Raw genomic sequence first — 17357 nt, 5'->3', positions numbered from 1 at the left:
TGTGTCTTCCTCCCCACTCCTTTACTGAGTTCCCATTGGCATGAATCTGTCTTCTTCAGACTGGGTGACTGGTGCCCTGTCCCCATAAGTCACTCCTGGCTCCTTGTCTTCTCTCAGTCTGAGTGTCTATTTTCCCATGCATTATTAGTGTGTTCCAGGCCTGGCCCTGTCTGGGTGTCCATCTGTCCCTATGACCTGTCCACTCTCCTCAAACCGAGGGCTAGGATGGCCCAAATATCAAAAAGTAAATAAAGCTGAAATAGGAACTGTCAATCTCTCTCTCTCTTAGGTCAACAACTTAAGCAGTGAGGTGTTCCAGCCTCGGGATACGCGGTTAACACTCTCCTCCTCCCGTTTGTTTTCTCGCAGGCCCAGGCACCGGCCCCCGCCCCCCACCCCGAGCGAGCCTGAGGACAGAGGCTCCTTCCCCTGGAGTCCGGCGGGGGAGGCACCCCAGCAACCACCGCCACCACCTAGATCTCTTCTTCCCTGCCCCCCCTCCGGGGGGCCGGGGCTATGGCGCAGTGAACCTTCGGGCAGGAGCCCGAGGGCGCTGGAGGACGCCCGGGGGAGGCAGCCCCCCATTCTGGCCCTATGCACCTTCGACTGTGAAGCCTTAGGGCGGGGCGGGGCGGGGCAGGGCTGGGCCTCCGGGGCCTAGGCAGGGGGCGCGGCCCAGAGCCAGAGCCTCCATGGTGAGCCGGGCGCCCGGGGCGCTGGCCCTGGTGCTGGCGCTCAGGCGACGGCTGCTGAGGCGGGACCCCCACCTGGGGCCTCCCGGAGCGCTGGCGTTGGCCTTGGTGCTGACGCTCGCCCTGGCCCAGGGCGCTGCGGGCCTGGAGTTTGGCGGCGGCCCTGGCCAGTGGGCACGCTACGGGCGCTGGGCGGGCGCAGCGAGCAGTGGCGAGCTCAGCTTCAGCCTGCGCACCAACGCCACACGCGCCCTGCTGCTCTACCTGGACGACGGCGGCAACTGCGACTTCCTGGAGCTGCTGTTGGTGGACGGGCGCCTGCGGCTTCGCTTCGCCCTGTCGTGCGCCGAGCCCGCCACGCTACACCTGGACACGCCAGTGGCCGACGACCGGTGGCACATGGTGCTGCTGACCCGCGACGCGCGGCGCACGGCTCTGGCAGTGGACGGCGAAGCTCGCGCCGCCGAAGTGCGCTCCAAGCGGCGCCATATGGAGGTGGCCAGCGACCTGTTTGTGGGCGGCATCCCTCCCGACGTGCGGCTGTCGGCGCTCACGCTCAGCACCGTCAAGTACGAGCCGCCGTTCCGCGGGCTCCTGGCCAACCTGAAGCTGGGAGAGCGGCCACCCGCCCTGCTGAGCAGCCAGGGCCTCCGCGGGGGAGCCGCCGACCCGCTCTGCGCGGCCCGCAACCCGTGCGCCAACGGCGGCCTGTGCACAGTGCTCGCCCCGGGCGAGGTGGGCTGCGACTGCAGCCACACGGGCTTCGGCGGCAGGTTCTGCAGCGAAGGTGAGGCGGGGCCACCCGAGACCTGGACAGTGGTGGGGGGCACATCTTCTCCCTGCCTTGCTTTGCTCTTTCCTTATCTCGTACTCTCTAGGCCCTTCTCCCTCAGGCCTCCCCACCCGGTAGACCCGGCTCAGCTATTCCCTATCTTTAAGTAGCAGGTTTTAAGGTAGCCTCTCTACAGAACCCAGAGCCAGTCTTGCCCTGATCATGCTCCCCCCAAATCCCTTTCTCCCTCACTCCCGGGTCTAGGCCCCTTCTCTTCTCCCGCCTCCCATACCTGGCAGAAGCTTATCACACCTTTAAGTGTATGGGTGTCAGTGGTGCCCCTTTCCTGCTTCTCAGTCTCCCCTTTTTTTTCTTCTCTCCCCCCACTGCCACCTCAACCTCATGCCATTCCTCCAACTCCTGCTCCACTGATCTTGTCTCTAATGGGGGAAGGGAGAAGGTGGGCAGGCTTAGGCCACCTGCTTTTCCACCTTTTGTTCCTTCTAGACTTTTTGGGCCTCCTTACTGCATCCAAGCCTCAACCCGGGAGCTTCCTCCTTGGAATCCGTGGGTCCCAGAAGTGACCCCTTCACTCTTGCCTTCCATTGGCCAAGACCACATGCTCTCCAATGTTTCTTCTTTCCAAATCCCCAACCTCTTGTGACCTTTCTCCAGCTCTTCACTGGATCTTTGTGTGAGGAAGGGGTACACTCTTCCCTTTCTTTTTGCCCCCTCTTTGCCCAAGTCACATACTCCCACTTCCATTTGCTCCTGTTTCTCCTCTTCCCCCAGGCACTCACAGGTCTTTCTCCATTTGAGCTCTGGCGGGGTTGGGTGGGTATCTCCCTGGCCAATACTCTTTCTTTACAAAGTGCCCTTCAGGGCTGTTGATTGAAAAATGTATTCTTGTAGTGGAAGATATGTGCAAGTAAGTGTATGCATATATGTGTGAACCTGTGACTAAGTGTGAGTATGTGTACAAAAGAGAAATTGTGAGTCAGGCAAGACCATTCCTCAATCTGAGCCTTAGTTTCCTCAGCTGGTTGGTGTATGGAGGTGCAGAATGGGTGAGTATGTGTCCGTCTGTTCAGGTGCCTGATGTTATGGGATGGACAATGTTGGAGAGGGTCTGGGAGTGTCTTGGGGATGGCAGAGAGCATTATAGTTTTGAAGAGGATGAGCACCTTTTGTGAGAACTGGTAGATTTTTGAGGAAGGGGCATAAGTGGGAATTCTGCTCAGGAAGTGAATTTAGAGGCTTCAGATTGTATGTTAGAGGACCAAGGTGTTGTTGCCTGGTGGGCAGATGGATTCCTGGAGTGAGGGTGAAGATTAGAAAAGCAGCCACCCAGCTTAGTTTAGTCTCTTCTGCTTGAGGGAGGGGGCATTTTGGGAGAGGAGAGAATGGTTTGAACTCAGGCTCTGCTCACTGGGTACTGCCAAAGGTAAATTAGGTGGGGGGGAACCATGAACCCCCATTTCAGTGTGTCCTCTAGAGGAGAAGGGACAGGGAAGTGACCCTCCTCCACCTGTTTAGGGAGGGTCCTTAGTCAGCTTCCTTCCCCTTTGTTCTCAGTAGCAGCTGTTATATAGCAGGTGTGAGGGGAGCCATCTGAGTGGAGCCCACTCATGCCCCTAGTGGAACCCACAGTGCAGGTATGTATGTGACTGTGTAAGTGCCCCAGGAGGGTTCTTTTCTTGGGGAGGGGCTCCTGGCTCAGTTGTTTGTTTCCATAGCTGGATAAGTGTGCACCTGCGTAGTTGAAGAGAGATGAGTGTGTGGAGCTGGGCCACCTCAGTAGCTGTGTGCATACAGAGGGCTGTGGGCGGTGGTGTGTGTCTGCAAACATAGCCCTGGGTCTGGGTTATGTGTGTAAGCTGAGGGCTCTGGCTGATTGTGTGTAGCTGTATGTAGCTGTGGAGGTAGGGACAAGATTGCTCTGTCAGTGTTGGGTTGTGATGCAGGGGATACAAGGGCTGTGTATATTAAGTTAATCTGACACCTTCACACCTTTCCTCCCAGGAGTTCAGGTGTTCTGTAAGCTGTGAAATTGTGAGTGTGTGCACACCCAGGAATCTGGCTGTGTGTGTGTGTGTGTGTGTGTGTGTGTGATATTGATTGAAGAGGTGTGTTTATGTGTAGAAACCCCAAGCAGATTAGAATGGGGGAGAATTACACAAATGTGTGGTGTGTGTATGTGTGTGTGTACACCCATGTGATCCTGTAGATGCATATTGATGGCTGTAATCAGTCTGTAGAATCGCCTGGGAGCTACAAGAACTCTCTTTGAAGGAGCTCAGCCTGCTACAGTTTCTCAAATCTACCCTCCACCCTGGTGCTAGGGTCAATCCTCAACTCTGCTGTCCATTTACTGGGTGAGGAATCTGAGCTGCATTTGAGTGACTCACCAAGCCATGGACACCCCATGGAACCAGATGCCTTTGTGAGGTATGGCCCCAGGGGGCTCTCAACAAAAGCCCCCTCTGGAACGCAGGCTTCACAACTAGAAGGGAGATCAGAGGCCTTTAGTCCAAACACCAGACCCACCAGGGAGGGGAAAGGATCTCTACTCAGGGTTACAAAGCTGGTAAATATCAGAGCTGAGACTAAATGTCTCAGGACCAAATGTCCCGATTCCCAGTTCAAGGGTCTATTATCCATCCTGGCGGAGCAGAAGGGGAGTCTGTGATGGGGAATAGAGACCTCAAGGAGTACAAGACTCATTCCTGGTCTTGAACAGAGATCCAGACTCTTTTAGGTTCCTCTCTGTAATGGAGGAAGTAGGTCCCTCTAAGAGAAGAAAAATTTACCCCTACAGGGAGCTGTCCAGCACAGGCATAGACTGTCCTAGTGAGCCGTCCCTCACTAGGGCTCACAGACTCTTATAGTTTAGAGATGGAATGAATCACAGAGATTATCACCTGCAACTCCTTCATTTTAAAGATGAAGAAACTAAGATCAGAGGGGGAAAGGACTTGCTGAAGGTTACAAGGGTAGTTAATTGTCAGGCTGGGATTCAAATCCTCTCTCTGGGACTGGTGACTTCCTGTCTGGGATGGTGTGTGTGTGTGTGTGTGTGTGTGTGTGTGTGTGTGTTCCATCATAGGTTGAGTGATGAGAGTCAATGACTCCTAAAACCCCTCCCGGGTCTGTACTGTTGGGTTATTGTGCCTCTGTGTGGGGAAACACTGATAGTTGTATCACAGAGTGGTTCTGAGGGTTGTGTTGTAAAACTTAAAGTGATTAAATAGAAATGAGTCCTACTTTCGGTTCTGATGATCAGTGTCATATATCTAGAATTACAATGACCCACAGAAGTCATCTAGTCCAGCCCCTCATTATACAGATGAGAAAACTGGGGGCTAGACTGGGAGACAGGACTCAATGTCACACAAGTAGTAAGTGGTACAAGTGGGGTTTGAACCATGCACTTTGATCTCCAAAGCCAATGTTCATTCTCCTACAATGACACAAAACAATGGGGACTGAAGATCAAAGGAAGAGGGAAGTTATGTATATGTGTTTGTAGTCTAGTGTGGGCCAGTGTACAGAGCTGTTCAGGATGTCTCTCTCTGCTTTTCTTTCTGCCTCTGTCTCTGTCTCTTCTCTGTCTTTGCCTCTTTCTCTCTCTCTGTCTCTTTTTCTTTGCCTTTTTCTGTCTCTCTGCCTCTTTCTCTGTCTCTTTCTCTGACTGTGCCTTTTTCTCTGTTTCTGCTTTTTCTCTATCTCTGCCTCTTTTTCTGTCTCTGCTTTTTCTCTATCTCTGTCTCTGCCTCTCCCTGTCTGTTTCCATCTGCTCTGCAGCTAAATTTTCTTTTATGCATTTTCTTCCTCAAGTAAAGTGTGAGCTCCCTAAGAGCAGAGAATGTAAGATTTTTCTATTTATAGCTCCATCACTTAGCACAGTGTTTGGCACATAGTAAGCACTTAATAAGTGCTTTTAAAAATTCATCCATTCATCCATCACATATACACTCATTCATTCCCAGGCTTTGTCTCTGTTTCTCCCATTTCTCCCTCTTAGTCTCTGTCTTGGTCTCTGTCTGTGTCTCTGTCTGTGTCTCTTTCTCTCTTCCTATCTCCCCAAGAGAACAATGATAATGAGGGCATGATGAGTCCTGTGTGTGTGGTTGGCATGGTCATGGTGGGGGTGATGTCTTTCAGTTAAATTCAACAAAGGTCTATGTCTTTCTCTTAGTAGGGCTTTCAGTCATCCAAAGGACAGGTCTGACTGTGCTTTTCTCTTACTCAAGAATCTTCACTAGCCCTCTTTGGCCTCCAGGAGAAAATAGAAGCACTTCTGGTGTTTAAAGCCCTTGGAAATCTGGCTGCAGCCTGGCTTTGCAGACTGAGCTCACGTTACTACCCCTTAGGCATTCTGTGTTCCAGACAAACTGGCTTCCTCGCTGTTCCTCACACATAGCACTTCTTCTCTGGCCTCACTGCTTAGCACAGGCTTTCTGTCCTTCGTACCCAGAATGCTCTCCTTCTGTTCCTCTACCTTGTTGAATCCCGAACTTTCTGCTCAGTGCCCTTTCCTGGCCCAGTTCCCTCTCCCAACTGTTAGCACCAATCTTTGCAGTCATGTTTCATTTTGTATATAATTTGAATTGGCTTATTAGTCTCCACGTTGTATGTCCCTAAGTAGAATGTAAGCATTTTGAAGACAGGGACCGTTTTCTTTTTAGCTCCTAGCATGGGACCTGACAGCTGGGGGTCACCTGATTCATGCTTGTAGAACTGAGTTGGTTTGAACTGAAAACATCTTCCTTGAAGCTACCATGTGACATGGATGAGGGCAGACATTTTTATAGTATGTGTAGGGAAAGTATGATTGTCCCCATTTGAGAGATGAGCAAACTGAGGTATAGGGAAATGAAGTGACTTGCTCTAGGGTGTGACCTTGGGTAGAGTATGTTCTAAGCCAGGCTGGAGCAGAAGGTTCATGAACTGCAGTAGTGTGAAGCAGGCAGGTCTGAGTCAAGTCGTGGAGAGGTTTGAATGCCAGGAGCATGCCACCCAGAAGGGGGAGGAAGGTACACATGCAGCTGAGAAGCTGGTGGGGGGTGGGGAGGGGGAACAGAACTAGGCTTTAGGAAGATATTTCTGACAGCCTGTGGAGGGATGGGGGAGACTAACTCTGGCTAAGAAGGCACTGAACCAGCCGTGCTGAACACAAGCCTTCCCTGTTTCCACTGCCCGACTTTGGGTCACTTGTGCAAGAACCCACAAGGGAGATGGAGAAGAATAGAAGTCAAGGAACTTGTAATAGAGTCAGAGAAGGCACAGGGGCACACAGATGACTCTGATACAGTTGAAGAGGAATCATAATAGCCTACAAGTCTGTAACCCTTCAAGGTTTGCAGAGTGCCCATTATTTCAGCTGAGTCTCACAGCAACCATGTGAGGTGGGTGTTATGATCACCCCCATTTTAGAGATGAGGAAACTGAGGCTCAGAGACATTGTCACTTGCCCAGGGTCACATAGATAATGAATGTCAAAGGCAGAACTGAAACCCAAGCTTTCTTGACTTCAAGTCCAGGACTCTGTCCATTAACCCTGCTGAGTCTTGGGGTTCAGAGCAAAGAGAGATGACATGAATTGGGGAGAGTCAAGGAGGAAAAGCTTCTAGTTAATCCTACATTCAGGCTTGTCTGCAGCCAATTCTTCATTCAAGATTGAGTCACCTCTCTCCCTTCCCCCTTCCCCCTAAGCTTCCTCCAGGATATTCTCAAATCTAAGCCCTACTTACCCCCTCTCTCTCTTCCCTAGGCAGTGTGTGGTTAGGGAACTCACTCCTAAGTTCTTAGCTTGTTAGTGTTCTTAGTCCAAACCCTTAATTGTACAGATGGGAAACTAATGCCCACTGAAGGGAAGGCTCTTGCCTTATTCATTCATCCTATAAATAAATACTGAGGTTTGATTCTGTGCCCATCCTTGTACTGTGCTCTGTGAAGTATAATAAAACTCAATCTATCTGGAATCCTTGCAGAATGAACTGTTCCACATAGGTGAAATTTCCTGACCATTGAGAACTCATTCCATTAAACACCAACAGTCAGTCAACAAGCATTTATTGAGCACCTACTATGTGCTAGATCCTGGGCTAAGACAGTCTCTGCTCTCAAGTAACTCCAGTCTAATGGAGGAGACAAGCTGCAAATAGTTATGTATACATAGGGCACATACAAGGTAAATAGAAGATAATCTTAGAGAGGGAGCATTGGCAGCTGAGGGAACTAAGCACCATTTTAAAATTGTTAACCATTTGGGAAGGAAATCTCTCTGAACATCTTGCACGATTCTCTGCCTTTTAAAAGTGTACATTGAACTAATTATAATTCATCTTCTCTTTGAGAAGGTGGTTCAGAGTCATTTCTCTCTCTAAATACCAATGACTGCCCTAGGTTCTCACAGTAATGCCCTTAGGGAAGCATCCATCTGTCCTGAGATTGCTGGGAATTCTTGTGTCTCTTTTTCATACTTTTCCTGTCTCTTCCTGCACTGTTTGACTCTGAGTCCCAACTTCTGTTTTTGTGCTTGCCTCCAGGAATCACTCCACCTTCTAATCTACCTATCTTGTAGGAAATCAGACAACTCTGGGAGGGGGTTAGAATTGTGTGTAAATGATGAGTTCATAGACTGTGAGTGAACAAGGGCCCCAGAAGCTGTCCTGAGGGTGAAAGCAGGTGAGGCTTTTGATGTCTGAGTCTTATGACATCCAGTTGAGCCTCTCTTTGCTTCCTTCTTGGTAAATTGTCACATGATTCCAGTCTCTGAGAAGTTTATAAGCTGTTGGGAAGATGACATTTGCAGACAAAGCAGGTAAGTAACAGTGTGTGACAGCCTGTGGTTAAATGCCCAGATGAGGTGTGCAGACAGTTAGCTCCATTGGACTACAGAGAACAGAGCAGTCATGTCTGGCCCAATGCCTGGTGGAGACATCCTGCAGGAATTGGGGGCGGACTTGGGCCTTTAAGGATGAGTAAGGGTGGATAGAAAGGGATAAGGACGTCAAGCTAGGGGAAATATCTTGGGTAAAGATGTGGAGGTAGGAATGGCAGTTGTTTTTTGGGGACAGTAAGGAAGCTGGCTTGGCTGGAGTGGAGGTTCATAAAATGAGGCATTGGGAAGAAGGTGGATTAAAATCAGGTCATGGAGAGCCTTGAATGCCAAAGGCAGTTGGTCCAGAGGGGAATGAATATACGAGGACGGGTAATACTGATACAAGTATAACACAGGAGCCCCAACCCAACCCAACCCAACTCATGCTTGAGCTTTAGGAAGATGTTTCTGGCAGCCATTATAAGAGGGGCCAGAGATGAGATGCAGGAAGACCGCCCAGCATCAAAGATGGAGAAAGGATGGAGCACCAGTCTGAGACTTCAAAGCCCTGGGTTTGTGTCCCTGCTCATTTCCCATCCCAGAGCCTCAGTTTTCCTGTCTGTAAAATGAGACTTTTGGACAAGAAGATCTCTAAGGCCCTTCCAGGTTCAACATTCTGGGATAGTTGGAGGATAATTTATTCAGTTCTGGATAAGACAGTGAGGGTGTGGACAGGGCATTAAGCAGGAAGCAGTGATGGCAGTAGAAGGGAATGAGTGTATATAAAGGGATTTTAAAGCCAGACTCAGTAGAATTTTGGGACTACTCACATGTGGGCCAGGGAGGAGAGCTCCAGAGGGATACCTGGTGCCTAGTTGTGGGCCAGCACTGTGCACACAATAGGTGTTTAATCAGTGCTGGCTGCTATCTTTGCTTAGGGGAGTGGAGGAAGAATTGTGACAAAGAGCAGTTCCCAGAGAACCCTGGGAAGGGAAAAGGAGGGGCACTTAGAGCCGGGAGCTCTGAACGTGGAAATAGTAGCTCTGCCACTTAACAATTTTGGGACCATGGGCAAGTCACCTTCTCTGAGAGTCACTTTCCTTATCTGTAAAATGAGATTGAATTAGATAATTCCTATGCATTATGGTCTAGCGCTGGTGTTCTTAATCTAGGATCCATGAACTTGGGTAGGAAATAGATGCTGATCACTGTTATTTTAAGAGAGTCACTTTCCCTTGTATTCTGGTGTATTTTATGTTATGCATTTAAACACATTCTGGGAAGATGTTCCTAGGCTTCACCAGACTGGCTGGGGGTCCACATCACCAGAAGGACCCCTGGTCTAGTAGATATATTGGGTGCTAGACTTGGGGGTCAGAAAGACTTGGGTTCCAATCTCACCTCTCCCTCTGTCAAGTCACTTACCCTCACCAGAACTGAGTTCTCTTGTCGGCAGATTAGGGGTAATGATACCTCTACAACATCTTGCCCAGGGTTGTGGGGAAGGTTCACATGAGAAAATGTCTTTAAGGCATTTGGCAGACTCTAATGTATGCCCTGAATGAGAGTCACTCCTTATTATTCTCTCTGAAGTCTCCCTCCAGTCTTTTGAAACTATTTCCCTATGAATGTGAGCACCTGTGACTGGAAGCAGAGGCTGGCTAAGTTTGACCAGCATGTTTTGGGATGACTTACTGTTTGGGAGTCTTGGGCAGTACAGAGGTTGAAACTCTCATCACCTCCCTGGGGCTCACCTCAGGCAGACTTGATGCGGGAAAGCCCAGTTCCCTTCCAAAGAGGCCTCCCTCAACCACGGAATCTCTGGAGGATTTCCATGCGGGGGCTGGTTTCCTTGATGTATTCAAGATGGGACTCCATTTTTGAAAAGTGTAACTTATGCAACAACTTTTTCAGGACGTGACTGTGGTGGGAGTTTGGGGTCCCACTGTGTGTGTCAATGTGTGCAGTACAGGCAGAGGAGAAAGCGTAGAGAAGCAGGTGTGTCTGGCCAGGAATGGAGATGTCTGTAGGCAGGGTTAGGAGCGGGAGGAGTGTGTGTTTATAGCAGATCAGAGGGAGCTGTGTGAGTGAGTGTTTGTCTCATGGGGGTGGATACGCTGGTGATGACGTGTCTCAGGGTCTTTGGGTCTCATTTGCTGGTTCTTGGGGGGAGCAGACAGACACAGAGCAGGAAGAGGCTTTTGTGTGTGTGTATGTGATCAGTGTTGGGCTTATGGACTCCTTCCCCTTCCTGACCCCTCCCTGGCATCCCTGGCAAAGGGACAGAGCCAGGAGCTTAGGGATGGAGGTGCAGGGGAAGGTCCCCTGGATCCCAGAGACCTCTAGCAAGGTCTTCCCTCTTGGTCCCCGAGGGGCCTATATCAGAGATCTGGTTTGACAGGTGTGATGCCTTCCCTCGCTTGGAGAAAGTCACCTTCATTTCCCCCACCATCCATACTCAGAAGCTCTTTTCTGACTCCTTCCCTCCCATGGATTCCATGCCCAATCAGTCACCAGGTCTTATCCCTTCTGTTTTGTAATATCTCTCATCTTCAGTGCCATGCTGATAAATGTTTAACAACCAACCCACCGGGAAAAAAATACCCAAGGCATGCTTTTAAGCTTGATCTGGATTATCAGTATTTTTGTCATCACTTTCTTAAGTCTAGAAATCAACAAAACAGTAACTCAAGTCCTGATTTGTAGTATTTGCTTATTCCTGAGGTATAAATACTCACTCTGAATATTTAACAGTCGGCTCTCTCAAGTCAGTAGGAGCTGGCTCCAGCCCACCCCTAAGTCACCTCCATCCCTTCCTCCCCATGTCCACTGCTCAGATTCTTATCACCTCTTGCCTGGATCATCGCAACAGACTCTCCAGTGGTCTCTTACTCCTAACTGTCTTCATATTTTGCCCATTCTATTGCTAGAAAAATCTTTATTGTTATCACCTCCCTGCCCAAAGACCATCCATGACTCCTTATTGCCACTAAGTAAATTCAGCATGGTATGGTGGAACCATCATTAACCCTGATGTCAAGGGGACATGGGTTCAGCTGTGATGTTTATTAGTTGTGTGACCTTGCACTGGAATCCCTTCATGCCTCTGCACCTCAGTTTTCTCATTTGTAAAGTGGAGATAATAACTACAGTACCTGCCACATAAGATTGTTATGAGGGAGGAAGTTTGTAAATCTTAAAGCATTTTTAGCTCAGCATGCATCCATTAAGGTGCTGTGGTGTCAAGCCCTCTGCAGGAGAATGCGAGTTCTTTGAGGGCAGGGATAGTTCCAGTCTTGTCCTTGTACCCATCATACTTAGAGCAGTGCCCGGCACATAGTAGGCACCTAATAAATGCTTGGTTCTTGATCAGACTGGGGGGAATTCAGACAGACAAACGCAACCTTTCTGTCTTCAAGAAGTTTACCTTCTTTTTTGAGTGATGATGCTGATGGAAATTGAATCTCACATTTCTTGTTACTGGAAAGGACCTTAAAGATGATTTAGAACGGCTCCCTGGCCAGGACAGGAATTCCTTCCAGAGTGACCCTCAGTGGTGGCTGCAAAGCATTGGCTTAATTCCTTCCAGTGATGAGGGGACTTATTATGTAACAAGGAGCAGGTTCTTCTTATTCCATAACTCTTACTATTTTTTCTAACATTGAGAATAAATTCGAACTCTTGGCATTCGAGGCTTTCTCCTGTAGTCTGACGCCAACTATCTCGTGTACTTCCAAGCATATACTATATGTTGCAACCAAATTGGATTATCCACTCACCCCCTCTGTGAGTTCCACTGTTTCTGAACATGTGCTCCCATGATTCTCTCCATGTGGAATTCCTTCTCCCCATCTTTATCTGGTGAAAAGCCAAGCCCCCCCCCACCTTCTCTAGGGCTTATTAAGGGCTCAGATCTCAGTTTGTATTCCTGGAATCAGGAGGTACAGGAGAAAAGGGAGAGAGACAGACAGGAGAGAGGGAGAAAGAAGAGGGAGAGAGAGAGGAAGGGAGAGAGAAAGAGAGAGAAAAGGAAGAGAGAAATGGAGGTGAGAGGAAAGAGAGAAAGGGAAAAGAGATGCGGAGAGAGAAAGAAAGGGAGGGAAGAGAGAGATGGGGGACAGAGAGAAGAGAAAGGGAAGAGAGAGATGGGAGAGAGAGAGAGAAGAGAGAGAAATGGGAGGAGAGGGAGGGAGGAAGGGAGAAAGAGAATTAGTTGACTGATTTCACAAAAGGAAAGAGGACAGAGACAGTGAGTGACTTTTAGAAAGGATCATCACAAAATGAATGAATGAAAAATTGGTTAAGTGTTTACCATGTAAAGAGATGGTTAGCAAAAGGAATGATGATCACAGAAAGCCAACCTGATTTCACTGAGACCAGGTCAGGTCAATTTGCAAAGGAAAATATTAAGTTCATTTTTGGACATGTTGAATTTGGAGGTTGACCAGACATCCATTGGCAGTTGGTGATATGGGACAGCTCAGAGGAGACAAAGGCCTCTTGCTTAAACTCTTGGAAAACGACAACCCTGAGCTGAACTCAATACTCAACAATACTCAACAGTAACCTTGGCCTATACTCACACATGAGCATGAATTAGTCTGTTGAACTTGTGAAGTCAAGTACTAACTTTGTCAAACTAACTTTGTTCCTTTTCCATTAAGAAATGTTATTGCTTTTTTTCATCACTTAGTTTTCCCTCTGCATCCCCTACTCCAGAGAGCCATCCCTTATAGAAAAGATGTTTTTTAAAAAGAGGAAGAAAAAAATCAATAAAACTGATGAAAAAATACAAAACCAAGAACCACTGCTCTTATTCTCAGTGTTCCCTGCTTGTCTCTCTGCAGAGGAGGGAGGAGTCCTGGCTTGTTGTTGAGGATTTCCCAACATTTCCTCTTAGCTGCTTAATTTCACTGCCATTGCTGTGCATCCTCTGCTTTGCATCAGATCACACAAATCTTTTAGTGCTTCTCTGTATTCATCATGTTCATCATTTGCTATGGTGCAGGAATCTTTCATGACATTCATGGACCAGAACTTGTTTAGCTAACCCTAAATGCACTTCTGCTCTGTTTCCAATTCTTTGCAATCACAAAAACAATGCTGTTAGAAATACTTTGGTGTATATGGAGTCTTTCTTTTTGTCACCGACCTTCTTGGGGGTATATGCCTAGCCTGTGGAATCTCTGAGGCAAAGTGTATGGGCATTTTAGTTACTTGGTTTGCATTAATTCCAAATTGCTTTCCAGAATGATTGTACCAAATCACAGTTCCACCAACAATGCATCAGTGCGACAATGCAACAAATCCTCTAATATACCATAGATATAATTACCTGGGTTTTTAGCCAAATGTCTAATAAAGTATCTTGTGCTATTCCTGTGGAAATGATGGTGAGATGTGAAAGACAATGTAGGTGGATTTGGAAACAGTTGAATGCCTGGACCCAAAGAATAATCATTAATAGTTAGTTGGTAGCCTGGACACAGGTCTCCAGTATGGTGTCCCAGGAATCTGCATCTCCCTCTATTGTTTAGCATTTTCACCAAAGACTTGATAAGCACATAAATGGCGGCTTATCAAACTTGTTGATGACATTAAGGCACGAGGGATTGTTAACACACTGAGTCCTGACCAGAAAAGATCTTAACAAACTGGGCATTGGTCTAGATTTGATAAGATGGAATTCAATAGGGACTAATGTAAAGTTTTACCTTGGATTCAAATGTGAATGACTTCACAGGCACAGTAGACTAGTGTGAGTGTAGCCCCCACGTTCTCACTGTTGTTTCAAAGCATTTAAGCAAGAGGCAGTCTTTGTCTCCTCTGAGCTGTCCAGTATCAACAGCTGCCAATGGATGTCCGGTCATTATCCAAACTCAACATGTCCAAAATTGAACTTAATGCTTTCCCAGGAAACCCTCCCCTTTCCCACACCTCCCCATTATAGTTGCAGGTTCTGTCTAGTTCCTCAGACTCACTACCTGGGAGTCATCCTTGACTCTGCACTCACCCTCATCCCCCATGTTTAATCTGGTGTCAAATATTGTTTTGGAACAGCGAGGTGATGCTGCAGGGGAAAGAGTACTAGCCTTGGAGTCAGGAGGACCCGAGTTCAGATCTGAACTCAGAAGCTGTGTGACCCTGGGCAGGTCACTTAATCCAGATTGTCACAAAAACAAAACAGAATCCACAAATACTGTTTCTATCTCTGTCACTTTTCTTGCATATGTTACTTTCTCTGCACTCATGCCACTACTGCCCTTCATCTGTGGCCTCAACTATTTCAATATCTTCCTAATTAGCCTCCCTGCCTCCTGACTTAATCCATCCTTCACTCCGCTGCCCAGTCTGACCATGTCATCTCCCCAGTCAATATATTCTGGTGACTCTGTATTCCTCCAGGATCAAATACAAACTCCACTGTTTGCCTTTTAAAGCTCTTCACAACCTGTCCTCTTTCTAATCTTATTACAGATGATTACCCTTCATGCTTCCTGTTAAAATAGCTTTCTTCTTGTTCTTCATGAATGGCACCATCTCCCACCTCCGGGCCTCTGCACTGGCTGGCCCTAATGCCTGGGTTGCCCTTCCTTTTCACTTTCATGTCATAGAATCTTTTGTTTCATTCAAGCTTTAGGTTGTAGACGACCCTGGTAGGGGCTTGTGGATTGAGTGAGCGTCTCCCTTTTCCCCACATCCTCAATGCCCCAGAACTGTCCTGGTTTTCTACACCTCCTTTCTCCCCCAAACTCCAGGTTGGCTCCTGGTAGTAAGAGCCAAGGGTTCAGTGTGTGGGTTGTTTGTAAGCTGGGGCTGTAAAGTAGAGGAAGTACCTGGATGTGCAGATGCTGCAGATGGCAAGCTGAGCTCCCCTTAGTCCCCCTCTACCCTTTCCCTACCTGCCCCCGACCTTGCCCCCTCTCCCAGGGAGCCCATTTCTAGCTCTAACTCTTGTGCCTCTCTTTCTTCTTTCTCTCTCTCCTATGACATCTGTCTTCCTGCAGAGGAGCAGCCCATGGAAGGTGAGTAAGGCCTCAGGACTGCCTGAAAACATCTCCCTCTGCTTCTTGGTATCTGTGACAGGTTTCAGGGAGGGGGTGGGCACCAGTCATCCAGGCACATCCTCCTGATCCACCTAGGAAGGAACCACATTGGTGAAGGACTGAGGCTGGGGAAATTGGATGCCTGGGTTCCCCATTCCTGGCAAATATGGGTCCCACCTTACCTTGTGCTCTCAAAGTCCCCTTTCCTCATGGATGGTGAAAAGGGGAAGAAGGAAGAGGCAGAATTGGGGACCACTGAATGGACTGGGAGTGTGGATTGCTGCTCTCTGTCCCATCTCTTCTTCTTGTCTGATCCCAAGAGGAGGAGAGGTAGTGGGAGACCATGGCAGAAGAAGAGATATGGAGGGGGAACTGGGAAATGGGGAAGGAGGGACAGTGGGCAAGGGGGAGAAGACAGGAAAGAATAAACTGTGCAGGACTGGAGAGATGAGTCAGGGAGACCAACAGGAGGGAGTCCCAGCCACCCTTGTTCTGGTCTGCAGAGGCAGCCTCTGAGGTCTGGAGCCTCAGGTCTGCCATAGATAGGAACGGGGCCCGATGGAGGACTCATCTGGGTGTTGGGTCTGGGGGCTTCGGGCCAGGGCAGGGCCTCTGAGGTCAGGGTGTACAGGTTTAGAGGCTTAGCACTTGCTTTCCCTAGCTCCCCCCCACACACAAGGGAAGCTCAGGGGCAGTGAGGGGGTTCTGCAGGGAGGGTGTAGTCAGGAGCCTTTTTCCTGTTGGGGGAGTCGGCCAACCTCCTCTCCCTTTGCTTTATACTTTGTCTCTGATTCTTTTTTTTCTCTTGGGGTAGAAAAGGAGAGAAAGGGAGCTGGAGGGGAGAGTGCGCGAGAGGCCCCCAGGTAGGGGCATCACCAAGAATTCCGGGGAGGGGATTCCGGGCAGCTGATGTTCCCTGCTGGACAGGGTCTGAGTAGGAGGGTTGCAATTGCTCCATTGAGGAGAGTCGATGGAGGAGGTGGTGCCTCAGGGAAGTGCAGGTGTGAAATGAGCTGACACCTCTGGGGTTGCTGCAATAGATGAGGCTTTGGGCACCTGGTGGGCCCACAGGGGCAGAGTCTAGTGGGGGAGCCAGAAGAAGAGAGGCTGAAGAATTGGGGTGCATCAGCTGGGTCTGTCTGGGAGCCTGGTGCTCCTGCTACACCTAGCTACCATGCACAAGCTTGTGGGGGGCACCAGCCAAGGATCTGGTGACTGAATGTGCAGCTTTGCACACTTCTGTGCCTAAGTGTGTATATGTGTGTCTGATAGTGGGCATGTTTGCACGTGCATGCGTGTGCACGTACATTCGAGTATTTATGCATTTGTGTACAAGAATAAGCGTCTGTGTGGTTTGTGAGATCTCTGCACTTTGGGGTGTTTGTCTGCAGAGTTGTGTGCGCACGCATACGTGTGTTTATGCCTGTGGACATCTCTATCAAATGTCCAAATTTCTGGTGTTTGTGTTCACACATTTCCAGGGTTGTGTGTGCACATCTCTGTGTGGGTATACTTGTGTGTCTCTGTTAATCTGGTTACATGCTTCAGTATGTGTCTGGGTCTGCACATCTGGCTGAGTGTGTGGTTGTGTGCGTGTGAGAGAAAGAGAGAGGAGAGAGAAGGGGAGGGAGAGAGAGAAAGGGAGGATGAGAGGAGAGAAAGAGAGAGAGAGAGAGAGAGAGAGAGAGAGAGAGAGAGAGAGAGAGGAGGGAGGGAGGGAGGGAAGGGGAGGGAAAGAGAGGAAGGGAGAATGAGAGGGGAGAGAGAGGAGACAATTTCTGTGTGCAAATGTGTGTGTGTGTGTGTGTGTGTGTGCGCGCACGCGTGTGTGCATGCGCATGGCTGGGTGGTATGTATCTCCTTGCGTGAGTGTCTGGGTGGGTCTAGCTGGACAGAGCCTTCTGAGTCCTACAGATAAGATTTAGTGTTGGTATGACTTTTACTTGCTCTTGGTGTCATGACTCCTCTAGAACAAAGGAGAGATGGAAAGAGGAGGGAGGGAGGGAAGAAGAAGGAGAGAG

At 48.9% G+C, this 17357-nt stretch overlaps 1 protein-coding gene across 17 annotated transcripts in view; it reads left to right on the top strand.

The window, feature by feature from the left end:
* Window positions 1–17357, top strand: part of NRXN2 (neurexin 2) — a 170456-nt gene that overhangs the window by 13751 nt on the left and 139348 nt on the right. For 11 of the 17 annotated variants that reach the window (XM_072638991.1, XM_072638989.1, XM_072638987.1 and 8 more), the window contains exons 2-3: window positions 370–1479; window positions 15298–15315. In XM_072638991.1, coding sequence (XP_072495092.1) covers window positions 693–1479; window positions 15298–15315 — 805 coding nt within the window. In that variant the 5' untranslated portion in view covers window positions 370–692. The remainder of the gene's footprint in view (window positions 1–369; window positions 1480–15297; window positions 15316–17357) is intronic. The other 6 variants (XM_072638998.1, XM_072638997.1, XM_072639001.1 and 3 more) reach the window with 1 other exon arrangement.

This window comes from Notamacropus eugenii, chromosome 2 (genome assembly GCF_028372415.1).
Source record: "Notamacropus eugenii isolate mMacEug1 chromosome 2, mMacEug1.pri_v2, whole genome shotgun sequence".
Taxonomy (NCBI): domain Eukaryota; kingdom Metazoa; phylum Chordata; class Mammalia; order Diprotodontia; family Macropodidae; genus Notamacropus; species Notamacropus eugenii.
This window is presented reverse-complemented; position numbering and strand designations above follow the sequence as displayed.